This window comes from Scylla paramamosain, chromosome 9 (genome assembly GCF_035594125.1).
Source record: "Scylla paramamosain isolate STU-SP2022 chromosome 9, ASM3559412v1, whole genome shotgun sequence".
NCBI classification, from domain to species: domain Eukaryota; kingdom Metazoa; phylum Arthropoda; class Malacostraca; order Decapoda; family Portunidae; genus Scylla; species Scylla paramamosain.
Genome location: NC_087159.1, coordinates 4,307,501 through 4,334,761, shown reverse-complemented (window position 1 = coordinate 4,334,761; position 27,261 = coordinate 4,307,501). Strand labels below are relative to the sequence as shown.

Sequence of the window (27,261 nt, the reverse complement as noted above, 5' to 3'; positions counted from 1 at the left end):
AGAGAGAGAGAGAGAGAGAGAGAGAGAGAGAGAGAGAGAGAGAGAGAGAGAGAGAGAGAGAGAGAGAAAATTAAGTCTGCTATGCTGCTCTAAAATAAGCTTTCACCTTTTTCTGAAGGTGATAAACAGGCTTAATACCAATTATGCCAGAGCACACAGCATACTGTATTGTAGTGCCGATACAGTGTAATATACTTAGGGGAAAACTACGGGTAAAACAAACATAACAATCAAAGTATACAAAATAAAGGTGACAAACCTTTAATACATACATGCCTGTCATAACATGTATTTGATGTCCAATGATGTGTATTGAAATACACAACTGCAAATCAGTGATTCATCTGAAACAACATGATAATAAATTATTGTATATGCCTTACCCTGAATGGCAGTGCTTAAATCAGCAGATGTAAAAGAGGAGGTTGAAAGTTCTCTCTCTCTGTCTTTTTTCTTTTTACTTTTAGTTGCTTTATTTCTTTTCTTCAAGGTGGTGTCTCCCCACATATTGGAGCCTCCGTGAGTGTATGGGATGTTCAGGACAGCTATGCCTTGCAGGGAGGGGCCGTTGGAGAGATCTAAGGAGACACCGTCGCACTGGCAGAGAAAAGTGACCAACAGGTATATCAAGAAATTATGCACTTATAGAATAGCTTCAGCAAAGCAAATATGATTTTAAGGGTGTCAAATAATGATGCTCATAGAATATGAAAGCTATCTGGGATGCACACAGGATTTTCTCTTATAAATATGTAAAGTAATTTCCAAAACACATACTGGTAATTTATGTATATGAGCAACTGCAGTATGTAGAAAACTTGTAAAAGGTAAAGGGTACAAATAAGTGAGACAACATGGCTGGACTGAGGGTAAGATTGACAATTAATCAGTCAGTAATGAGTTGCAATATATAATTAAGAGTATCTCACCATTATATCTATATCTTCATGAAGGTTTTTGCAAGAGGCGGCAAACGTCTCTGAGGTAGCATACTCAAAATACCAAAGCTTGTTCTTCATCCGGCTATTGAACTTCTCTGGATTTCTTTCACGTTCTAAATGAAACTTGACTCCAATAGCAGCATCCTGTAAAATGAAGCAATTTTTCTTTGAAGTTATGTGTCTTTATTAAATACATAATTTCAAGAGTCAGAGATCAGGTTAATTTTTATGTAAGATGAGACTGATGCAGATTCTCATTGCTTGCTAGTGTCATCTGAAAGAGGAGAGTTTAAACCCAAAGCTGATATCTTTTACATCTTATATAATAGACTTGTCATACAATAAAAATAATCACTACTCTTTTAAAACTATGTAGAGATAGAGCTCCAAAAGGATATCCAATGATATCTTGATACTACCTTTATAATGCAATAGTCAAAGTTATATGAAGGTGCTAAAACAGAAAAGATATTATTCCAACTGGTGAAAGGGTAAAAAAATGAAGACATGCAATAAATGCTAATTCTTGCATTAATGAGGTCAACAGAATAGAAGTGAGAATACAATGAAAGTGTTCAGCAGCAAGGAAGTGGGATGGGAGTGAAAAAAAAAGATGCTGAAGCTAAGTATGAAGCATATTTAAGTTTGCAAGGAAAGGTGTCAAAATCAAAGGAAGCTCTATGCAATATAATTGCAAAGTACATGTATCATAATTTAGGTCTTTCCAACCATAAAGAATTGTAAAAGTCACATACAGAGTAAGGAAATAAAATTGAGGCTATGAAATCTTCTGCAGAGATGAAGAAAAATTAAACAAAGTTTATCTTAGAACATATGACTGGTCACTCCTGATACCACAGTATTATACAACTGATAATACTTGGCATATCAAAGCACAACAGTGTAGTGATACTTACCACACCTATGCTAAAATAGTTATTGATAATATTGTATGGTATCTTGTCTCCAACTTCATCACCTTCCTGTGTCCCTGTCTGCTCTGAAACTTCTATATGCCAACGGTCCATCATCACCACTGTGGATTTTTCTATTTTCTGAAAGAAAACATGTGTTCAGCAACAAAGAAATGCAGTGAAAGTTGTAATGCAGTAAATGTACCATTAGGTCTGAATACAGAATCAAGCAGTTTCTACCTTTAGAATTTTGTGAAGACTTTCCCCTTCATATCCTCCTCCCCACCTGAGGCATCGGGCCAGGTCATTGCCTGTCCCCAGGGGCATGATGCCCACACTTGGCACCTGTGCCCACTGGACCTTGTCTGCCAACATGAAAGATATGATGTTTAGAATAACTGCTTCAATTATCTTACTTTTTTTTTTGTGAAAATATGCACTTCAAGTAGATTTCTACCCCAAGCTGTATTATTTTGCATACCCACATTTCTATGATATTGCCTCTCTCCTAAAGAATAATTCAAATTTCAACTCATCCTGTGTCAACAGTAGTTATTCACAATAACATCAAGTAAAATTATTTAGGTTTCTGATGTCAAAAACACATTTGTCTCTAGTATTCAAAAGTCTCTCCCAAATCTCTACAAAGCATAAAACCCACAGTGTCTGAAGAACACTCACCCATTTGCTCCAAAATCCAGCCAATAGTACCATCCCCTCCACACACAATGACTTGCATGTTAGGGACATCTTTGAAGAGCTGAAGGCCAGCCACAGGACCCTCCTTAGCTAAATTGTAGACTTGGCGAGGGTTTAGCAGGTACTGAAATGCAAATAAACATATGAAAGTACAATATCTGGATCTGCAAATGCTGAATATGTAAGATTATAGGATGACATCTGAAGCCTAATAATCACTCAGACTTGGGATCACCAGGTGTATATATATATATATATATATATATATATATATATATATATATATATATATATATATATATATATATATATATATATATATATATATATATATATATGAGATGTGCTCTACATATGCAAGAAAATGTATTTCAACTCCTGACTTTACTCACTAACATTTCCAGGGTGCATTAAAATTTAAATGATAAATTTCCTGTAAAAATGTTAAAATGTGCATAACAGAATACCTGGAATTTCCTGAGAATCCTTGTCCCCTGCCTTCCCCCACTCTTAGGATTCACAAACACAGCCAGTGGGTGGGTTCCAGGCGGAGGAGTGATTTGGAAGGACATTGGGGCTGAAACCTGAAGGATCAAGTGAAAGCAAGGCACATCTCTATTAAGAAATTTAAACAAATTACTTAAGCACTTGCTACAGAGCTAATCCAAGCATACTTTCATTGCTCTCAACATTCATTCTATTCACACTACAAGCAACTTTCAAATATTCCAAGATATGTTACTTTCATTCCATATCCATGTCTCACTCACATATCCCAGTGTTGTCACTTTAATATTACCACACAGTGGCTTCTTTACTCACTGTCCTACCCTTCATCATGCATTTGAAAGATCATACTACTTTTCTCATATTTCTCCCCCCCCAAGTTTTGCACAGAACTGAATCAAGATAATTAAACTCATCCACTTATATCATTACTTATGCAGTTTTAATTTATACCTCTTCTCAAATTTAATTATTTATGTGCATTTATAATTGTAAAAGTGTGGGGCTATAAATGAAAAGTGTGCAACCTGTAAATACATCTCACATGAAGTACGAGTATATTGCCAAGAAAACAAAATAAAACTTCAGCCTGTGTTCAGAGAAGAAGTCAGACACACATGAGTACTCACAGTCCCATCACTGAGGCCACTAGGTGTAGATTCAGACCGCTGTACATCTCTCTTCTCTTTAGTAATAGATTTCTGGCGGTCCAGCACAGTAGGACAGATGGCTGTAGGGGGAAGAACATGTACTCTGTGCTCACCAAAATTGCACTCAGGCTTTACTTGAGATACACATCTGTTGTGTAGCTGTGGGCAGAACACAAGAAGCAGTTTTAGTGCATATTTCAAAATCCTGGGGAATAATAATTTGACAAAAATTTATGTGAAATTCCTGAAAGCAAAGCCACTACTCTGTTTCCATGTGTTACTACCAAAAGTTTTTATTTTGCTGGCTAGGATATAAATACTTCCTCTCCTCACATGTGAATATATAAACATGTACAGTATATACAATATCATGATCACACTTAAGAGAATAGACAGGCAGTGGTAGTAACATTGCTGAAAGAATAAAGAAGATATTCTCTTTCCAGCCATGTGTTTACCAATAGTAAATTTTGCTTAATTATGATAATACAGTTGTACCTCAATTCACTGAAGATACCAGTAGCACTGTAGCCATTCCATGCAGAAATGTCTTCACCAAAAGAAGAAGCAATAAGCTAAATATGTAGAGTCACAAGGGACCTACTTTGAGGGAGATTCGAGTTGGAAAATGCTACATACGTGGATTTTATCCAGCTTATTCCAAAGAACAGATATTTTTTTTACAGACTTCATACAACCTAAATAAATCCTGTTAGAGGACAACACTTACTCTAAGGTGACACCAGGAGCAGTGAAGTCCAGTGATGCCATTGTAACTCTTGATGGCCTTCTTACATCGAGAACACTTGCCAGGACAATTGCCTTCCACCCAGTGATGCAGCATTGATTGAGACGTTTTCTTGCTTTTCACATAGGTGGCGATGCATGAGGCTGGTGCTCGCTGGACACAACGTTCATGTACAGTATACTTACAAACTGTAGGCATCAAGAGGATAAATATGTTAGAATTTTTTTTATTCAAAATTATATTAAATATAGTCTGAAAATCTCATTGTCTTCCAATGACTTCTCAACTAAGACAGACACCACTAACCATTCTACCCCCAAGACAATTTCAAACACAGGTAGTTGCCCTACAGTGATATTTTATTCTACAAAATCTTTGAGACAAATAAACAGTACCTTATAAACACCTCAACGTATCACATCTCTAGTTCTTGGTTTTTGCAAGGCTCTTAATATAAAGCAGTCTGTTAGTCCATATCCTTTCAATTTACACTTTCACTGGACTTTGTGACATCACTTCTTGGGACAAACATAAAAGGTATAAAACATCTTGGCACAGTATTATAGACATCTCTGGGATAACTAAAAAATATAGAATATAAATATTCACAAAGATATTTATGAGAAATATGCAGCAGCCTATAAATTATTTCTAAATCTACAGTCCTAGTATTTTTATATGTTGTTTAGATTTAAGCTTAACCTTATCTCTGACTAGAAGTACTAACTTAAAAGCTCTTCAGTATACTTGGGCTTACTAAAAAAATACATACCTTTGTTTGGACATGTATGCAGGAGTTTAGTGTTCTAACTCTGTAAAGTGTTTGGAAGTATGCTAAAAATTTATAATAGTTTTAAAAAGACTTGAAGTACATACAGACACAGGACAGGCCCTTCTTTCCAAGGCCCATCAGCATGTTGCGACACAGGTTGCAGTAGGCTGGCTTGCTGAAGTGCTTCAGCCGCCACACGTGGTTACCATCTTCTTTTAAGTTCTGTGGAAAAACAACAGCAACAATATGTAATAATACAGTATAGCACTGTATCCAAACTGTTTGTCTCTTGGCAATCCCTACACTGGTCACACTCCTGGCCTGTGTCACTCACCGTGTCCAGTCCCAGAAGCACCAGCAAGGGGATGGTGGTCATGCCTCCCCTCTTCCACTCCTCCAGGGATACGGTGCCATCATTGTCATAGTCTATCTCTGTCATCATGTCTGTCAGGATCTATGGACAGGAGTTAACTGTTACACTCTACATATCTAAAGTAACTTAAGCCAATCTGCTTTATTAGAGAAAAATTCTTTTAAGAAACAGTCAGTGTATCTCATTCCATGTGTGAAGGACATTCCAGTAATCCTGAGCTCTTTTCAATAACTCTACACAATAATTTGCTTACTGGTCTCAGCTCAGTGACATCCCAGTCTAAGTAGTCCGCTACTTGTATCATCTGATTAATAATGCAATCAATTTCCTGTAAAAGAAAAACATAATCATTATATTGCCTAATCACATTAAGTTTCAAAAAGTTATTTTTTAATACATTTACACCTCCAGACAATTGAAAAAAATGTCTGGCACAGATCACTCTTTGAAATCAATAATGTTCATTCATGCACCACTGAACCTCAAAAGATCACAGATGTGAAACTTTAAAGTACAGCTTTAAACACACTCTTTCAATTACAAATATTTAGTCATTCCAGAATTTAGTATTTAATAGGATGCAAGTCTGACCAATTTCTTGGATCTTTTTCACTAAAGGGTTGCAGTCACAAAACTTGCTTCCATCAACTCCATATCAACCTTATTTGCAGTCTTACTGCTACACTATTTTCAAGGGTAAGAAAAGTGGAAGGGTAAAGCAAGGAGAAGACACAAAATTATCTCAGGATAGCAGGCCTTAGAAATTAATTGTAGGAGTCACAGGAGGAATTAGGATGAGGAGGAGGAGGTTATGTAAAGATATCCAAAGAATGAACACACTGCTCAAAAAATCTTTAAAAGGGGTACACATGAGAGAGAGAGAGAGAGAGAGAGAGAGAGAGAGAGAGAGAGAGAGAGAGAGAGAGAGAGAGAGAGAGAGAGAGAGAGAGAGAGAGAGAGAGAGAGAGAGAGAGAGAGAGAGAGAGAGAGACTGTAGGGTATGATGTGGCACAAATGCATTACTGAACTGTTGAAATATTCACTGCTCAGAGTACAGATTCACCAGGCATGGCATCTGTGGATCTGTTGACAAAACATGCCAAGGGAATGAGCAAACATCAGCTAAAATAGGAACTCCAAAGATGACAGAACAACTAAGTGTGTAAAGAAAATGTGTGTTCAAAACAAAGTCTGATAAGATAATAGATGAATAGAGGATCTTTATTCTGATGATAAGAATGAGAAACATATAAGCAGATGAGGAACAAATTTAGTGCAAAATAACACCACAAAATGCAAAGAAAATTCTGTGTATTTACAACAAGGAACACAACTTACATTGGTATCCAGTACTCCATTGCCATCCGTATCATACAACCGGAACATGACTGCAATCATACATGCGGCTCAGTACCAGGATACTGATCTTTGCCAGAAGTATCATGATATTCAAAACCAATCATGACTCATGGGTGGAGGGTGACAGATAGTATTAGGGACACAGCCTTATGCAAGGGTCAATAACAATTTATACAAAAAAACTATACAATTTAGTTGTAATATAAAAACACTTTTAACATATTTCAACTGATTTACTAAAAACCATGGCTTGAGGGATAAATGTATATACATAAAGATTATCAAAGTATTGAAGTATATCATAGTAAAATCATAGTAAGTACGTAGTTATAAAGATAAAAACACTCATGAGAAATCATCCAGTATTGGCAATAAAAGATTTGTTTTACATACAGAGCATACAAATACAAAAATGGGCCTAATCGTCAAACAGGAGGCTCTCAAGTAAACTACTAGTCCAAGTGGTTCAGAACATGAAAAGATGAAGGATGGTGGTGGCGGTGGCCACTGCTACTCACACTCCAGCTTGTCCTCTGGCCGGCAGCCCTCCAGCAGCGTTAGGTAGCAGATGATGTCCTTCAGGCTCACCCTCACAGTGTGCACCTCAATGCTGCTGGACTTCCTCACCAAGTGCTTCATGTCTGCAGGAACACACACACACACACACACACACACACACACACACACACACACAGATACAAATAATTAATTGCATAATGTAATAAGTTTAAGAACTAGATATAGTTTTCAAGTTGCAAAGATAACTGTTTCTGAAGTTTATCTATAATGCCCGATATCGATTTTTTTTTTTTTTTTTTTAGCTAGAATTTCTTTCACAATATACTATTATATAATAAGTTGTATTTAAATGATAATAATATATTTCGAAAGCTGTAACTTTTTTTTAAGGTAATATGGTCAATAATCTAAAATTAAATTATTGTTACATAATTTGTTATATTTGTCATAATGCCCGCAGGTTGTGTTAGTGAATGCATAACCAGAGTGCAATAACCAGTCATACCTTCAAGTTTGCCATTAGTGACAAGAAGGGAATTATTGGATTTTTTGGAAGATGAACGTGACATTTGAGAATGTGAAGGTGAAGAGTCTGTGCTCTTCTCAATCTTGCCGTCGGTGTAACTGTTGGTTTGAGTCACGGTGACCAGCGGATGCACGCACGCCCCTATGCTGCCTGCAATTACACGCGTGAATACACAATGCACAAACATTCTGCTGTAGTAAGGGATACATTAATTATTGTCATATACTTGTTTTGTTTGTCATAACGACATAACCCTGACTTTTCAGACACAAAACACAAACAACCCTGTGCACTTCCTCACGCTGTGACGTACCAGTGCGGGTGCGGCTGGAGGCCTCGGAGTCTGAGCGGTTGTGGCCCAGGGATGACAGCTTCTCCGTAAGGCCGTGAAGCTTCTCCGCCAGACCACCGCCTCCCTCTGACTTGGCAGACACATTCTCGGTCATCGCGCATGAGGCCAGGTTACTGATGGAGCCTCCTGAAGTGTTGTGGGAAGTGATGGGGGCACACGCGGTGGCCGAGGACATTACTGCCATTTCCTGAGAGCCACCGGAAATATATTTAGAAAATGGAATGAAAATACTTCATAAACTCAACAAAAAAAAAAAAACATGCTTGAATTTGTAATAAATTATCAGTAATATATATATATATATATATATATATATATATATATATATATATATATATATATATATATATATATATATATATATATATATATATATATATATATATATATATTCAGCACAAGAGAAGCGGTTATTTATGCACCTTGATGGATTTGGGTTCGACGGGCTGAGGTCGTGGACGCTTGACAAAGGACAGAAACAGGTGTCTACATAGCTCCTCTGGCATCTCCACTTCCAGGTAGATATTCATGAACTGCCGGAACCCTTCATAGTCAATGTCCTAGAGAGAGAGAGAGAGAGAGAGAGAGAGAGAGAGAGGAGAGAGAGAGAGAGAGAGAGAGAGAGAGCACGTCAGTACTAAACGCAAAGATAAATTAACGTAAATAAGTACATATAAGCATCAAAGTTATAGATTATAATTATCTTGAGCAACATGACATTATTGGAAACTATTTGGGCATTTCTCAATAACTCATCCGTCAATCCCTATAATCAACATTCCTGTAAAATACCCACACGGGTCTACCAAATATTCTTTCGCATGTTATAAGTTCTCGGCACGACGGGATATTACAGAACAATTTTAACTTTCATTTTCTTCCCGCCTTGCACTTATAGTCACACAACAGGGTAAAGACTGAAAAATTAATTAAGGAAGAATGTTTCAAGTTGAGCCTCCCAAAAGAACACGAGGGTGGTGCATGAGATGGGCAGAGGAGGACTGCTTGCTCAAACGTGTCGGCGTCAATATAGAAAAGATAAGTGTTATTTAATGAAAACTAGCAGAGGAAACTAAGATAATAATGTTTAGAATGTGTAAAAACAGGGAACAACAGCGGAAGAATATAACAAACGGAAAAAAAAAAGAAGCGTCAGGGAGTGCAAATACAAAGGCTACACTCCTGACCAATTGAACTGCTGAACTGTAGTGAAAGTTGTTGGAGTTTTCAAGATTACACTCATTCGTCTTGTATTCTCAAATGTTTCGGTGCTTTGAACTGTCTCTAGTGAAAGTTACTGGAATTTTTTTTTTTTTTTTTATAGTGACTTAACAAGGATTCTGCATTATAAAAGAAAAAAATGAAAATCCAACTAATCATTTCTGTGATCTTTGAAAATAATCCTGTAATCCTCATAAGAAAGCAAAGCGTATAAGAATATGAGATCTCAGTACTTGAAGTTATAGGTATATTGAAGGCCTGGCAATGAGTCGGACGAAATATAGCCAGGCACACACACACACACACACACACACACACAGGCTACGGGAGGATAGACGCAAAATATTAAGGAAAAAGATGGGCAGAAGGGTAGACAGGCACACAAGAGAGAGGGAAAGGCAGACAGACAAAAGAGACAGAAAGACAGGCACAAAAGAGACAGACAGACAGATAGACAAAAAGACGAACAGAGAAGCTTACCCCATCGAGACTGTATTTGGAGAGAGGACCGGAACCCGTGAATTCCTTCAAGACATTCTCAAGTTTCTTGGTAGAGTCTGTGAAAACAAGTACAGAAGGTCAGGCCACACACACACACACACACACACACACGTCAAAAAGACAAAACGATGAAGGTCTTGGCTGCATACCACCACCACCACCACCACTCGTCAAACCTGTTTTTCGCCACAACAAAGGAATCAATCGAACACAGAGGAGACAAAGGGGCCACAAGGGTTCTTTCTGTCTAAATTCCGCCTCTTGAGCAGCCTGATGGACCCCTCGGGAGATGTTAGACAACCTGCTCCTAATCTCCACTCCTCATTTCTTGCGAAAAAAAAAAAAAACATCACTTGATGCTTGTTTTCCCTTCCCTTTCTCTATACATAAAGAAGCCGTGATCCCCTCTCCTCTCCTCACCAAGAGAAAGACTCGAGTAAACTCTGGATGAAGGACGAGGCGCCCTCTAATAATGATTAAATACCTCACCTCCTTCCCTTCACTAGGCTTTAAGTTACTGAAAGCAACGATTGCATTTTCTCTTCGTACTCAACTACTGAGAGCAGTACAGGTTAAATTCACGGGGAAGAATGCCAGAAATCTGATCCTTAAGAAGAAAATAGTTTTAAAAAATTCAGTGTTGCGGTGTCTATGGAGGAACGTTAAAGTTGGTTAAGAGAGTGAGGAGATGAGAGAGTGTGGCATCCAGGTAAGGAAGGTGAGGCCTCACGGTAGTGGTTCAATATTTCCATCAGTCATTGGACTTTTCCCTCGTCAACTGAACGATGTTTTGGTGAAGTGATTTGAGTTTCACTTAATTATTCCTAAGCTGGATGGCCCCAGTCTGTGAATGTGTGACTCGGGGTGTTGTACGTACGTGGAACACGGGAGTGTGCTCCTCTGTTTTCCGGACAACGGATGGAAGGAGCTTAGACTGAAATAAATAGCTCCTAACAGGAACAGCTGATCAATTATCCCTCACTCAGGGGCAAAGCTGAACTGCCATTTCCATACTGTTATTAAATATACATAAGAGAGATTCCGGTGCGGCGGACTGAAGGTGCTCAGGACTGACCCGTTCCCGAGCGTGTGGTGATCATGCAGAGCCCAGTTCTAAGAGGGCAAAGGTCTCACGCAGAATGTTTCCCACGTGTAGTACCAGCATACTAAGTGCAGTTTCCGTTTCAAAACATATATACTTCCTAGCTGACTTTCTTCTTGCTGTCTAGAAGGCGAGCTGGTAACAGACATCAGGAATCCATTAAACTCTCACACGGGAAATAAAATGCCATTGAAAGAGTAATAAATAAAAGACTTTTTTTTGTGCTATTTTGTCTCAACTACTCTTTATGATGGCGCTCCTTTACATGCGCTCCTTTACATTAGTACATATGAGAGTAAACGGAGAAGGGAGAGTAAATGGAGAAAGGAGTGTAAGTGAGAGGGAGGTCAGTCAGGGATAATTTCTGCTGCATGACTCAGCGTTAAGGACACACAGGTGCTTGAGGGTGTTTCCTCACATCTGAATCCTCATGTCAGCTGTTAGTATTAATATCGTGCGCATGGCCTGTAAGCAGCGCAATATGCTTGATTACTGAGAGGGGGAAGGAGTGAGCCTTGTCCACAGAGCGTGATAGAGGATAGGGCAAAGGTGGAGAGCGTCAGATACCAGGGCACGGGGTGAGGAAGGTGGGAGTCAGACATCAGCTGGCGGGAGTACTGGAGGGGGAGAGTTAACGCTCCACCTCACGCTGCATCGCTGAATATTAATCCGCCTCACAGCCTCGCGCATAACTATTGTGTAAGTGAATTTAAAGCTGTTATCGATGTCAGGTGTTCTGGGTCGTCCCTTTCCCTGGCAACTGTCAGACTTTGGCACTAAACTTGGCCCTCACGCGACTCGACAGGTGGCTCCCTCCACACAACCCCTAAGCTGAAGCGGTAAACAAACAGTGCGAACAAGCAAAGGCGATTATAAAGAGGTCAGGAATAGTCAAAGTCCGGGTGGCGACTAAAGGTGTCCAAATCATGAGAAGTAGTGTAAACATAGGCTGGCAGAGTGACACGAGACCAGTGCGGCAGATAGAGGCTAAGTATAATCCCTCTAAGGCCCATTTGGTAATCTGTTTGGGGTGTTATGTAAGGAGCCACGACACTGCTCTGCATGGCCAAGGGTCTCCGGTGATACAAAGATGCTTGGATAAATGACTGTTGAAAATTATGAACAATCGACGTTGGAAACATAAAGGAATATAAAAAAAACAATAATAATGAGAGAGAGAGAGAGAGAGAGAGAGAGAGAGAGAGAGAGAGAGAGAGAGAGAGAGAGAGAGAGAGAGAGAGAGAGAGAGAGAGAGAGAGAGAGAGAGAGAGAGAGAGAGAGAGGAGCCGTCACTTAAATACTGCCACCCAGCGAGAGACAACACACCGACAAAATAAAATAAAAAAAGTCACAAAGAGGCGAACTCCTCCATTTAGAAGGGACACGAATTATGGTAAAGGATTTTAAATTATTACAAGTTTCATGCATGTGTATAAAGTCTTAGCCAAGGTCCCCGAGGCCTTTGTAAACAGAGGGAAGAAAACACATCCTGTACTGAGCCCACGCCAGCAATCCGAGAGGCCTGGCAGAAGTAAAGGTCTTGAAGTCCTGAAGTGTTCTTTTTGCATGTTGGACTTGGCATGGGGAAACACGAAGCGCAAAACCAAGAATCTGGAGTCATTGGTCAGTCCGTCATCTTCCTGCGAAATCTTGAGTGTGTGTGTGTGTGTGTGTGTGTGTGTGTGTGTGTGTGTGTGTGTGTGTGTGTGTGTGTGTGTGTGTGTGTGTGTGTGTGTGTGTGTGTGTGTGTGTTTATTGCCCTGCTGCGTTGTTTTATCAATTTACTTAGAATTTTTGCCAATTAGTTGTTTTGTGTTTGTGTAAATTTTAAGGATTTTCACCGGTCTGCATTTTGTCCTGTATTTGTATTTTGTATCTCTTATTGTGCATTATCATCTTATGGACTGTGGCTGTTTTATATGTGTGCATTTGTCAACTATATATATATTCAAAAGCGTTATATACTTTTTATGAGTGCGTGTATTGAAACTAGAGTAAACAAACTATCTATCTATCTGTGTGTGTGTGTGTGTGTGTGTGTGTGTAGGGGAGGGGGGATGTGCGCATTAAACACGAGTATGAGCAAGAGAACATTACTGAGGGGCAAGACACTGAAAAGTAGGCGTGGAGACAAAGAGCGCGTCCTCGGGGCACTGGCGCTAACAACAAACAGGCCCATCCCGCTCCTACCCTGCCTGTGCCCACCCTCTCCTCAACCCGCCCCGCCCTACCCTCACCACTTAGCTAGGGGCGTCCGCAGCTCGCATCTCCTTCACATGCGCGTCGCTGCCTTGCCTCTATCAATATTTCCATGAAAAAATAGAGGGAAAAATATTTAGGCAAACTACTTCTTGCCACTCAAACCAGACTCAAAACTGGTGACCATGAGGGAAGGTGGTGGTTGTGGTGGTAGTAGTGGAGGAGGAGGAGGAGGAGGAGGAGGAGGAGGAGGAGGAGGAGGAGGAGGAGGAGGAAGAGGAGGAGGAGGAGGAGGAGGAGGAAAATGAGTAAATATTTTTCTTTGAAGAGTTTGCATTTCCTAAATAAACAATAGTAATGTCATGAGGTCTGTTCCTTACACGGACAGACAAACAGACAGACACACACACACCCATCCACCCGCCCACCCAGCCACCCCACACACACACACCAAGACAGACGCTATTGCCACCATTCGTGTAAACGTTTATCACCCGGTCAGGGGGGGGGGAGAAGGGACAGGGGCGTGGGAGAGGGGTTAGGGAGGGCAGTGTTTAAAACGAGGAGAAAATGGGAAAGGCGCGATTTGTGAGGAAACAGAAAACGAGAATAAACGCTGGAGGAAGGAAAGTATTGAGGGAAAGAAAGAAAAGGCATAAAAGTGAAGGAAAGAAGAGAAGAGAAGGGAAGAGAAGAGAGAGAGAGAGAGAGAGAGAGAGAGAGAGAGAGAGAGAGAGAGAGAGAGAGAGAGAGAGAGAGAGAGAGAGAGAGAGAGAGAGAGAGAGAGAGAGAATATCAGTGGTTATCTTTGAGAATATTTACTGTTGGGCGTGGGAGCGTGAGGGAAGGGGGAAGTGGGGGAGGTAAAAGGGGAGAGAAGGGAGGAGAGAGAGAAAAAAAAAGGAAGGAAGAGGAACGTAAAGGAAGGGAAGGGAAGGTCGGCTGGGGTGAGAGGTGAGGGGTGAGGGGTGAGGGGGGTTAAGTCATAAGCTGTAAAGGTCAAAGTTCGTGTGGCTTCCCTGACCAGCAGTTCTCCTCCTCACCAGTACCTCATGACCTCACTCTCCTCTCTCCCTCACGCTCTCCCTGCTGACTCATCCCTTCACTTCCTTCTCTCATTATTTCTTCATCCCTTCACTTGCCCTCTCATTCCTCCAAATCTTGACTGTTCCTTGATAATTCTCCCTGTTTCTCTGCTTGTGTCGGTTTGTCTGTCACTCTCTCTCTCACGCACGGTAACAACGTAGTCAAGGAGGTTTCGAGGTCATCAATACAACATTTGAAGCTCAAGCACCACCCAGACTACAGCGCCACAAAGGGTAACACAGAGAGCAAACATGCATAACACTCTACGGTATTCACCACCCATGTTTAACTTACTAACACATTAACACCCGTCTGATGTACTTTACTTGTAATTACAGCCACGGTGGAGTATTGGAATATACAAAGAAATTAACTAGCACACAAGAACATAAGAAAGTGTGGGAAATTTCATGAAGATTTCAGGCCTACACGTGACAGTCCCTTGATGAAATATACCTACCCATTTCTACCTGTCATACACAATCAGATATACACGCACGCACACATAAACTCGATCTTGTGAACGCGTTAATACTTACAGTACGTACATCGAAATACAACCACCACCATTATTATCACCACCACCACCAATAACACCGCTAATGCCACACGAACAAAACATCCACACTACACACACACACACACACACACACACACACAAAAGAGGAGGTACTCACATGCTGTCAAATCCTGCAACTGTTGAAACTCCGCCGGCGAGAGCTTTTCCCAGTGGAGTGCCATCCTCCTCGCCCCCAGCACCTACGGGAGGAGGCGGGAAGAGCATGAGACACTGATGCAAAGATAGCGAGGGGCGAGGAGCGTTCCTGAGGGTTTTCATCGCTTCCTTCACTCGCTTCACTTCTTATGCACTTACCCGATAAAGAATTGACAGTAATACAGGTTTTTGCTCTAAATATAAGCTCTTTGCAGCTTCTACCAATCCACAAAGGCATACGAAAGCGAGGGGCGTTCCTTAGGGTTCTTATCGCCTTCACTCGTTCCACTCCTTATACACTAACCCGATAAATAAGTGACAATATGGCTGTTTTTTTTGGGCTAGATATAACCTCTCTACCAAGACTTCTACCAATCCACAAATGCTTACGTAGAGGGAGTAAAGGGATAGTAATGAAAAGAGAATAATGACTTGAATAATGTGATGCTAAAAATATTCCTTGCGTGTTCAACTCAGCAAGATTCTCTCGGGATAAAAGAAAGAAAGAATAGTGTGTGTGTGTGTGTGTGTGTGTGTGTGTGTGTGTGTGTGTGTGTGTGTGTGTGTGTGTGTGTGTGTGTGTGTGTGTGTGTGTGTGTGTGTGTGTGTGTGTGACGAGGGATGCCCAATACCCAGCACCTCGTTGTTATATGGCATCCCTGACCTTTAGTTTTATATTAAACTCTCATGTGAGAAACCAGACGAAGAGAGAGAGAGAGAGAGAGAGAGAGAGAGAGAGAGAGAGAGAGAGAGAGAGAGAGAGAGAGAGAGAGAGAGAGAGAGAGAGAGAGAGAGAGAGAGAGAGAGAGAGAGAGAGAGAGAGAGAGAGAGAGAGAGAGAGAGAGAGAGAGAGAGAGAGAGAGAGAGAGAGAGAGAGAGAGAGAGAGAGAGAGAGAGAGAGAGAGAGAGAGAGAGAGAGAGAGAGAGAGAGAGAGATGAAGAGAGGAGAGAAGGGTGAAGGAAGAATCACAATAGACACTTAAGATCAAAGTGGCTGTGGTGATGGTAGTGGAGGTAGAGGAGGAGGAGGAGGAGGAGGAGGAGGAGGAGGAGGAGGAGGAGGAGGAGGAGGAGGAGGAGGAGGAGGAGGAGGAGGAGGAGGAGGAGGAAGAGGAGGAGGAGGAGGAGGAGGTGGTGCTAGTGGTGGTGGACACAAGAGCTGGAGGAGAATGAAGAGGTGAAGAGGAGAGGAAGGAAGTCTATAATAAGGTACCGACGACCCAACATCTCCATTGAAAAACAAACACTGATCGATCACTCACGCCTTCTCCTGCACGCACTCGGATGCTCCTAGCCCCCTCCCCCACCCTCGACCTGCCTCAACTCCACTCCGCCCCACCCTAACACCTCCCAGTGATTGAGTGACGAGGTGAAGTCTTACACAGGGGGATGCAAAAGACTTCAGCGCCCCCGAGTGAGTACTGCTGAATTGTTCACTGGGTGCTCGGGGCGTGAAGGCCAAGAAAAAGTTTGATGCTAATAAAGTAAGGAAAACAATATTGTGGAGTAAATAATCCTGAAGGTGGTGTGTGTGAGTGTGTGGGTGGGTGGGTGGGTGGCAAGATGGTTGTATCTGTCTGTCTATCTGCCTGTTTGTGTATCAGACACTCCTTCACCTACTCACTCCCTTTCCTTTTACAAGCCCAGCCCAGCCCAGCCCAGCCAGCCGCTCCTCGCCGTAGTCTTACCCATTCCTCCAATCACCCATCAATCCGGCTATCTCCCTCCTTCCTTTCCTCTTTCTTCTCCACATAATCAAGACTCCGCTGCCCGCCTGACAGGACAACGAGTAACCGAGTTCCCCACGCACCACTCCGTCACTCTGCAGGGACGCTCAACAATATTACTCGAGGATTTTAATCAAAGTTGGACTTGGAATCTTTCTGGAAGGGAGCATCGGGTCGCCTTGGAAACTAAGCTTTCTCGGGATTCTTTTTTTTTTCTCCTCTTTCTTCTTTTTGAACATTCATGCTGTTTTCCATATGGAGCGGCACATTTTAGGCGCCTGGCTTTACTTTTTTTCTTCTTTCGTTTCTCGGCCTGTTGTCGGAGTAAAAAAAGGAAAGAAAAGAATGAAAACGGTAGGGAAAAATGTTGGTAGTGATCGAGATAAAGGGAGCTTTCCTTCTTTTTTTCTCTTAATTCTTTTAATTCTGACAACCAAATACTGTTGTTCCATACACAATAAATTTTTCTGACAGTTACGATGCCTATCCTAAGCTGCCACCATTAAAAATACTTCAAGAAAGGGAGTGAAAATTAGTTCTGGAACACACACACACACACACACATGCAGAGAGAGAGAGAGAGAGAGAGAGAGAGAGAGAGAGAGAGAGAGAGAGAGAGAGAGAGAGAGAGAGAGAGAGAGAGAGAGAGAGAGAGAGAGAGAGAGAGAGAGAGAGAGAGAGAGAGAGAGAGAGAGAGAGAGAGAGAGAGAGAGAGAGAGAGAGAGAGAGAGAGAGAGAGAGAGAGAGAGAGAGAGAGAGAGAGAGAGAGAGAGAGAGAGGAGCACTAATTTTATAACAGTTTTCAGGAAGAGCCATCCGGAAACTGCAAAAGTATGAATAACTTCTTTCCCCTCTCCCTTTAATTTTCTTTCCACTTTCACTCGACTAAAAAAAGCCAGCTAAGTGAAGTCAAGGCAGCTATTCACGTCACATCTTCCCAGTGATGATTTGTAACACGATGATGAAACCTCTTTCTCCTCCCCATCATCTCTTTACAGGCTCAGATGAAAGTACTGCATCATATCATCAAAGCATAAAAGGGTTGTAGTTGATGTTCCCGCCACAACCATGCATCACTCACCCTCAGAAACGTAAAATACTCTGAACTTCTAAAGAAACACAGATGATATACAATTAAAGCATAAGTAAGACCACTATTTTATTTTATCACATGGTTTCTATTGCTTTTAGTTGATGCTATCGTCTCATCTATGCATCACTCAGCCTCAGAAACGTAAAATACAGTATGGAAACGGAGATTATATACAATTAAAGCATAAATCAGATCACTAGATTAATTTATTCTGAAAACCCGTATTCTTAAACACTTCGGACTCTCGAAAGGACTAATTTCAATGGCCACATAGATGATCAGATGTTGTTCTCATACTGATGGTGCAACGAACACTCCTCGACACCCAAGTAGCTCCCATCACAGCCAGTTAAAAGTAGTTGTGTTATAATATCGAAAAGTATAATGCAAAAAGAACGCAGATGTTTTTCATATTGACAGAACAGCATCCTTTCTTCAACTATGGATAATGTAAACACTCTTCGAAACCCCAGTAACTCCCACAACAGTTCGTTAAAGGTCGTTGTGTTATAGTACCGGCAACAATAATGCAAACAGAAAGCAGGTATTTTTCATGTTGACAGTGCAGCTTCCTTTCTTCAACTATGTATAATGCAAACACTTCCAAATCCCAGTAACTTCCAATACAGCCGCTTAAAAGTAATCGTATTATAGTATCGACAGGAGTAATGTAAAGAAAATGCACCTATTTTTCCTGCTGACGGTGCAGTCTTTCTTTAACTATCGCTGGGACTACGTAAACACGTCTTGAAATCCCGGTAACTTCCACACCACCCAGTTAAACACGGTCGGGTTACAGCGTCGAAACGTTTAAAAACACGAAGCCTACGAACAACGAGCACCAATAGATAAGGGAAAGACAGCATTACTAAACGATCCGCCCATGTAAGAGTTCATGTGGCAATGAGAATAAGTGACTGGAAGACAAGTGGTGGAAGATAAATGAGAATAACAGAGTGACACCCCACACCTAAGTACTCTCAGGTAAGTCTCCGATTAAAGGTGAAATCTAATAAGAGGAGTGATAAATATGGTTACGAAAGGAAGAAAGGAAGGAGGGCGCATTAAACTCTTAAGAGAACCTATTCAAATCTATAATTTTCTACCGTCCAGCATTCCACCTCTCATTCCTCAATTTCTGGAATGCTTTAGTTGTCCCGAGAGATGAAGGATGGGAAGACAAAGGAAGGAGTGTCTTCATTCCTTCTTCTACGTCTCACTCCACACTCGAAATGTCCTGCGAGGATCCTGAAGGTGCTGCGTCTGGATCCCCGGGAAGAGAAGTGACGTGGTGTAAGGATGAGGAGAGGGTGAGTGATGTAAAGAGTAAGGGAGGGATGAGAGATATGTTTCTGCTTGCCTCGCCTTGCTCACAGCCCCGCCATCACTGCCGCCGCCATCACTACTGCCACGCACATCCCCACTATTGTCATCCACTACACCACCACCACCACCACCACGAGTATCATGTCAGCTCAGTCCTCACCATCTTTACTATTCAGTGACATGTCATCTCATTCACGACTGCCACAAGTGCAGCCACTTACGGTGCCACTCGTTGATACTGACAATACTCCCCACAGCAAACGTAACAACGACTACTGCTACTATTCTGTGACTGCTACTGCTGCTACCGCTACAGTTACTAATCCACCACTACAACTGCTGCTACTGGTACTGGTGGTGGTGGTGGTGGTGGTGGTGGTGGTGGTGGTGGTGGTAGTGCTACTACTACTACTACTACTACTACTACTACTACTACTACTACTACTACTACTACTACTACTACTGCTACTACTATTACTTCTAGCACGACTCACAGTATCACCATCACCTATACATCATCACCAACTCAGTACCATACCATTCACACCACCCCCATTCACAGAACCATCAAGCCCTCCACCACCATTCCTCAATATTAGCGCCACCACAACCAGCATCCACCAACATCCGTGGAGCCAACATCACTACCTCCACCACCATCCACATACCGCCCCACCAGCAGCATCACAGCCACACAGACCTCGACAGCACACGACACCATCACACCATCAGCATCACTACTTCACTGCCTACACACACACACACACACACACACACACACACACACACACACACACACACACACACACACACACACACACGTCTTACGTCACAGGAAACTCTTGACCGCGCCTCACTATGGCAACCCTCCCCAACCCCACTATCGCCATAGCAATGCCGCCTCCCCACGGCTGGAGGGCCACGCCTCCTACAGCTAAACAATATTTTTGAAAACCTCTTCAATTCTCCTCTGCAGACCACCGCGCCATCCCTCAACAAAGAGCCATTTGTTTTCAGGCCGACGCTGTCCAGGCTGCTACTTTGTTAATTGGCTCTCATACTCCGCGACTCAAAAGAGCAAAACAAAAATTCCCTCCATCCACATTTCCAAACCAGCTGATATTGAGGTCTTCTCCTGACGCAAGCTGCTGACGTCATCAGTGACGCAAGGCCTGCTGGGCGGGGTCTGAGCAGCGCCGCCTGGGATTGGTCGCCCCGGCGGTATTGATGACGCCACTTTCTTCTCTTCCTGCCATTGGTTGATGATGCTATTTTGGTGATGTTCCGTCGGGGAGCTGCTGTGCATGCTAACTCGACCTGTACCGCTTGTTGTTTCCCAGCACATGAATTTTTAAGAGAACGATGTGTTACAGACGAGGCAATGCGCTCACCACGGAGCTAGCAGCCCTCACCCCCCACCACCACCACCACCACCACCACCAGCGCCACCACTACCACCACCACGACTACTACTACCATCGCCCCGCCACACTCCCAGGGCTGTAGGAAAGCCTCAAATAAGCCTCGAATGTCTGCCTCCCACAACAACCTTCTTTTCCTCAAGCCCTCGCGCGAGAAGGCCACAGCGGGGGCGCCTCGTAATGCTATGGCAGGGTGGCAGGGTGGCAGGATGGAAGGCTGGCTGGTGATTCGCTGGGGTGGAGTGAGGTTAGCTTTCCGCCCCAGTATATTTGCTGGTGCGGGTGTGGGTTATATGGGGGCGTCTGGCGGTGGTAACGATCTGTTTCCCAGCTACGGGCGTCCAATATAGCCACCTCCTTACTGACATCCATCACCCACCGCCACCTTCCACCCCACTCCAGGACCCGCCCCGCCCCGAGCCCCCGCCCCGCCCCACCCGACCAGCCCCGCCTTGCCCCGCCCCGCACCGCCCCGACCGCGCCACACATTGCTCCGGGGCAAGAAGAGGCCACTGGCTGTGTGTGTGAAGTAGGTCACAAAGAAGATGACCAGAGAAAAATAAATACATGGAAGCAAATGTGGAAACAAACAGGGAGAAAGAAGGAAGATGAAATATATAAATCAAGGAAGTAAAATAGGTCAGTAAAATGAGATATGTAGTTACAAGTGGAGAGAGTGAAAAATTAATAGATGGATATGTAGATGGATGGATGGATGGATGAAAACTTATGTGGGTAGATAGATGCATGGATGGGTGGACGAATGGATGGATGAATATTTAGATGGATGAATGGAAGAATGCAGATATGATCGACGCAGACAATGGGAGGACACAGTGAGAAGCGCAACACGACGATAAATAAAAGACATGAAACGAAACAACGACAGAAAGACAAAACAAATAAAACAGAGAGCTGAATAAAATGGGTGACTAATAAATGCAGACGTAAATTATAATTAAATTAACTGATTGAGTGAGTGGAGGAAAACTGACTGACTGACTGACTGACTGACTGACTGACTGACTGACTGATTGACTGACTGACTGACTGACTGACTGAATGTGTGGGTGAGTGACTAATGAAATACTAGAATTGGGGCAACACTCTCATCCACATAAGTTTATTTAGTTATTACATCATGTATTACTAGCTGAGTGAATAAATGTATCTTTAACTACTACTACTACTACTACTACTACTACCACCACTACTATAGAATACTCCATTCCATCTATTACAGTAGTAGTAGAAGTAGTAGTAGTATTAAAAGTGAAGGAAGTAGTGCAGAAATAAAGCATAACGTAACACAAACACACACACACACACACACACACACACACACACTCTCTCTCTCTCTCTCTCTCTCTCCTCTCTCTCTCTCTCTCTCTCTCTCTCTCTCTCTCTCTCTCTCCTCTCTCTCTCTCTCTCTCTCTCTCTCTCTCTCTCCACTGTATCCACATTTTCCCTCCGCCCCTCACACAAACAGACAATGGCCTGGACAGAGTAAACATTGAAGGACCTGACGAGGCAGAGGGTGGCGGTGACGATGGTGCCAGAGAGAGAGAGAGAGAGAGAGAGAGAGAGAGAGAGAGAGAGAGAGAGAGAGAGAGAGAGAGAGAGAGAGAGAGAGAGAGAGAGAGAGAGACTACCTCCTATTCCACGGCTGAATTGTCTTAGCATTGTATAGCTTTGTCTTTCTTTTCCTTTCCTTTCTTCCTTTCCCACCTCTCCGTCACCCCTCCCTGCCCTCCCTCTCCCATTGTTGCTATGCACGCCAACCCCTCCCCTCTCTCCCCTCTCCTCCCCCACCAGCCCCTGCCCTGGTTCTCTCCTATATTGCAGATTAATAACCCTTGATCAAGTGTTGGTGTTATAGCTCTCGGCTCGCAGTAAGCTGGAATTATTGCCTCTACAGCTCCCACTGAAACCAATTGGGGGAAGATACTACTACTGCTACTACTGCTGGTGTTTCTACTGCTGGTGGTGGTGCTACTACTGCTGCTGGTGCTGATACTGCTGCTGCTACTGTAGGTGCTACTACTACTGCTGCTGCTGCTGGTACTATTGGTGTTAGTACTACTAATGCTACTACTATTGTTGGTGCTAGTACTGCTGTTAATCTTGCTACTACTGCAACTACTACTACTATTACTACTACTACTACGACCACTACTACTACTACCACTACTTCTATTACTATCAATGGTGTTGATTGCTTTTTACACTGTTGTTATCGTCATTTGTTATCATTACATCCATCACTATCACCATCATCACCGCCACCACCACCGCCACCACCGTCAGCATGCATACCCATCTATCTTCCTATTTAGCACTCTGCCAAATTATCCATCTACTTTTCCATCCACACACCCATTCACCACACCACCAGCCTATCCATTTATCTATCCATCTATACACCTGTCCTACCCATCTATCCCTATATCCATACACCCATTCACCTCACCAACAGGCTATCTATCTTCCTATCCATCCGTACAACGCATTCATCTTACCAGGCCACCCATCTATCTATCTATCCATCTGTCACGGCAGGCGCGTCTATCCCCGTCCCCTCGCCCCCTCTGTGCCAGGCTCGGGGAGGCCTTAATGGCTGGGTCAGATCGTAAACAGTTGTCGCTCAGCTGGCGCCCCTCGAGCGACTCCCGCCCACACGTGTGATGCAGCCTCCCTCACGCCCGCCTTCACACCTCCATCTGCCTCGCCATCTGCCCTCACATGCTCGTCTCTCACAATCCTTGCTTCCTTCACACTCACTCACTCGTGTTCCTGATTCGTCATCCGCTCACTATCTGTTCCCCCACACACTATGTCATGACTCACGCCCCGCTCTCTCACTCGCTCACCCGTCCCCTATCTCTCCACCAGTTCTCCCTTCACGCCCCCTCCACATCCAGTGTCTCCCCTTAATCCCCCAACACTCTGCCACGCCCCCAGCTGGTAAACAAAGGGGCGAGGGTGTGGCAGTGACGTCACTAGGCCGGGGAGGGAGGAGGGTGGCGGTGGAGATAAACAAACACGAGGTGGAGGTGCTACTGCCTGCTGGGTCCTAGGGGCTCTCTGCCGTAGACCTGCGTGGGTGGGAGGGAGGTGAGCGCGCACCCACACACACACACACACACACACACACACACACACACACACACTACATCGTTGACATGGATTGTGTCCTTTGGCTACATAAAATTGGGTGTGATGGACTCCTCTATAAAACATGTCATCATCATCATCATCATCATCATCATTGTCAACATCGTCATCATCACGTCATAATCATCATGTCTTCTGCAGTCATTGCATCCGTCCATTTCCAAGCACAGTGTCACAAACTTCAGTGTCTCTTAGGTGTGGCAATCATAATTCTGCTTCTCACCTTATTAAACACCAACTAGCGATCGAATAACTTATAACTTCCTCCTAAGTTTAGTCACGTTCCGAAAAGAGCAAGTGGTGGTAAAATTTCCAGTCTTCTCTTTACCCATCCTTGCCTGATGTTCGTCTATTCCAGTTCCCTCACATAGGTTCTCTCATATAACCTATAACGTCCTTTTCAGTCCACACTCACGTCACAAGAAAACAAGAGATAAAATTTCCAGTCTTCCCTCTCTCATCCTTGCCTGCTGTCCGTCTATTCCAACTCCCTCTCGTACGTAAAGGTTCTCCCTCTTCATCTCCGTCACCCTTCCTTTCCCAGCGCCCTGTGCCTCCCTCAGCCCCGCCTTAGGGTAAACGTGCGAGACAGCTTGGCCCTGAGAAATGAATTGATCCTTCTCCCCCTTATTCTTTCTTTCCCCTTTTTCTTCTCCCCTTTTTTCCTTTGTTCTCCCCCTCTTCCATTTCCTTCCATTGCCTTCACTGCCCAGCCCATATTCATAATACTTGATTTGACTTTTCTCCTTCCACTCGTGTCTCGAAAGATGATTTGTACATTGATATTAAAAAGAACATAAAAAAATACTTCCGGAAAACACAATATCAGTCTTTTTTTATACAACCCTCACCTATGGGAAGAGTTACCTGACAGAGGGCAAGCCTTTCAATTGGCACGGTTTCTCTTTTGCCGTTAGTAGCGTAATAAAATGGTTTGGTATAAGTTTAAATTATGATTCAGAATGACACTACTAACGGTAAAAGGAGTGATGGAGCGATTCAGAGCTTTTAGTACTTGCAATTGTATCTCTACTCAATTAAAATAGTCTGGGGTAAAATGAGGTAACGAGTATCACATTGTCATTAGCAGTGAAACGGTTAATAGCTTCAATATAAACAGACATTCACACCTGATACAAATTCCATCACAGGCCACGCGGGAAGCGGATACCCAACCAAGTCAACTTTTCACATACCTCTGACTTCCAAGGCCAGTGGAGACACTAACACCTTCACGAGGCAAGCACGGTTGCCTGGTGTAGTATTGTGTTGCACGGGAAGAGACTAAGATGTAGCCAGAGACGCAATTACTAAAACATCACGTCATATGACACTCAAACATCTATACATGACTCCTGAATGTCAAGGATGTTGCCTCCTCGCCACAAGTGTGTTCCGTCAAGGCGTGAATGCAGCGTGAATGCACACGATGACGCCAACGCTTGCACTTTTAACAAACAGAAAACCTGAGACACTGATCAACACAACTTCCGGGATCTGCTGAGCTCCTGTGCCAGTACTAAAACACGTGACGCCACGACGACAGTGAGGTAGAAGCAGCAGCAGCAGCAGTAATATAACGACGCAGTCAAACACGCCATAAATAGTGAGAGTAAGAATAAAATTGAGTTCTAAGAATGTCATCACCAAGAATAGGTTCTGGAAGAAAATAATACCCCGACGATCGATGCTTCTATATCAGATGCTTTATATATCAGAAGTGAAAAACAAGACAAGGATACACAGCCACCCACGCAAGGCCGCCGCGCCGCCCACACAGCCCAGTCTCGCCTCGCCGCCCGCATATCGTTCCTCACCGGCTTGTGGTGGGCGTCACAGTAGACAGTTAGTAGGGAGTCCAATTATCCGGCCACCGCGTCTTAAAAATATTGCTTCCAGAATAGTATAGAGTGGCCTCCATCACGCCACGTGTGTGTGTGTGTGTGTGTGTGTGCGTGTGTGTGTGTGGCGCGGCGGGCGAGGCTGCCAGCAATGTGATACAACCTAGAGGTATTGCAAGTCAATGAGACAAAAATATCCTTCCGCGAGCGTACGTATGTCTTCTGGCCGAGCGTTAGCGGATCATGTCAATCGCCACCGAAGTGCCACACAACAGAAATACCGCACAAACCAGGGCATCAGTGCCACTATTAGAAAGACGATTATAGCTTCGAAATGATTAAAGAGTGACTGGTGACGCGTGTTGCAATACAAAGAGGTGCAAATATGACACTACCTCAGGATTCACCCACATTCTTGTCTTAACATTGCAAACTTTTTATTTTAGCTGGGAAATACGAAGTTAGTTAATGACTATGATGCCATAGGGAAAAAGAACATCAGCGTTACGATTTGAAAGATGATTATAGTTCTGAAATGACTGAGAGTGACTGGCGACACGTGTTGAAGTATAATGGCATGCAAATACGACACTTAAACTCAATAACCACATACTTATCTGAGACTCCAAAAAAAAGATAAGAAGAGTTAAGTTGCTCCATTTCCTCTGGTTCGCATCATGATCCTTAACTAATCTTCCGTTCCCACAATAATAATAACAATAATAATTAGACCAAAAAGTAAATAAATAAAAGACTATACTGAAAAAAAATATATACATATGTAAGGGTTGGGTTTTATCTTAACATATTCACTAGGACGCGGCCACGGCACTGTCCAGATAAGTAAAGGGATATCCTAGCGCAGGTGTCGCCCCGGCCGCTCCTTGATGCCGCAGGGAGTGTTACCGAGTTAACTTTTGTCACAGGGAGAGAGAAAGAGAGATCAGGGAGGAAGGGAGGGAGAGTGGGAAAAAGGAAGGAAGGAAGGAGGGGAGAGAGGAAAAGGAAGACCGAAAGGAAAAATAAAACGAAACAAAAGAAAGGGAGGAAGGAAAGACTGAACGGAAAAATAAAGGAAAAGGAAAGAATGGAAAGAAAGAAAAGAAAAAAGAAAGAAAATATAAATAAAAAAACGAAAGAAAAGAAAAAGAAAGGAAGAAAGAAAGGTTGAAAAACGAAAAAAAAAGAAAGAAGGAAAGAAAGACATAAAAGAAAAGAGAGGAAAGAACGAACGAAAGACTGGAAGAAAGAACGAAAGAAAGAAGGAGTGAGGAAATACTCGTAAAAGAGAAGGAAAAGGAATGAATAAAAGATATACGCAGGAAGGAGGAGTAAAGAAATGAAAGGATGCCATCAACTTATCTTTCTCAACACATTCTAACTGCTTGCCTCTCAATATATCTATTCATTCATTCATTCTTTCATTTATTCAACATCAGACTTCCTTGTAACACCACAGGATAGAAAAGTAGTAGTAGCAGTAGTAGTAGTAGTA

The 27,261-nt window shown here is 42.9% G+C and overlaps 1 protein-coding gene across 1 annotated transcript in view; it reads right to left on the bottom strand.

The window, feature by feature from the left end:
• LOC135103421 (diacylglycerol kinase beta-like) overlaps positions 1-27,261 on the bottom strand; it is a 56,995-nt gene that overhangs the window by 1,165 nt on the left and 28,569 nt on the right. The window contains exons 3-20 of the mRNA XM_064009625.1: positions 15,147-15,228; positions 10,062-10,138; positions 8,783-8,920; positions 8,322-8,547; positions 7,988-8,158; positions 7,482-7,604; positions 6,943-6,992; positions 5,858-5,932; positions 5,566-5,685; positions 5,336-5,453; positions 4,442-4,647; positions 3,691-3,870; positions 3,022-3,138; positions 2,537-2,678; positions 2,096-2,220; positions 1,859-1,996; positions 930-1,085; positions 384-597 (exon numbers count right to left, since the gene is read on the bottom strand). Of these exons, the coding sequence (XP_063865695.1) occupies positions 384-597; positions 930-1,085; positions 1,859-1,996; positions 2,096-2,220; positions 2,537-2,678; positions 3,022-3,138; positions 3,691-3,870; positions 4,442-4,647; positions 5,336-5,453; positions 5,566-5,685; positions 5,858-5,932; positions 6,943-6,992; positions 7,482-7,604; positions 7,988-8,158; positions 8,322-8,547; positions 8,783-8,920; positions 10,062-10,138; positions 15,147-15,210 (2,440 nt within the window). The 5' untranslated portion in view covers positions 15,211-15,228. The remainder of the gene's footprint in view (positions 1-383; positions 598-929; positions 1,086-1,858; positions 1,997-2,095; positions 2,221-2,536; positions 2,679-3,021; positions 3,139-3,690; positions 3,871-4,441; positions 4,648-5,335; positions 5,454-5,565; positions 5,686-5,857; positions 5,933-6,942; positions 6,993-7,481; positions 7,605-7,987; positions 8,159-8,321; positions 8,548-8,782; positions 8,921-10,061; positions 10,139-15,146; positions 15,229-27,261) is intronic.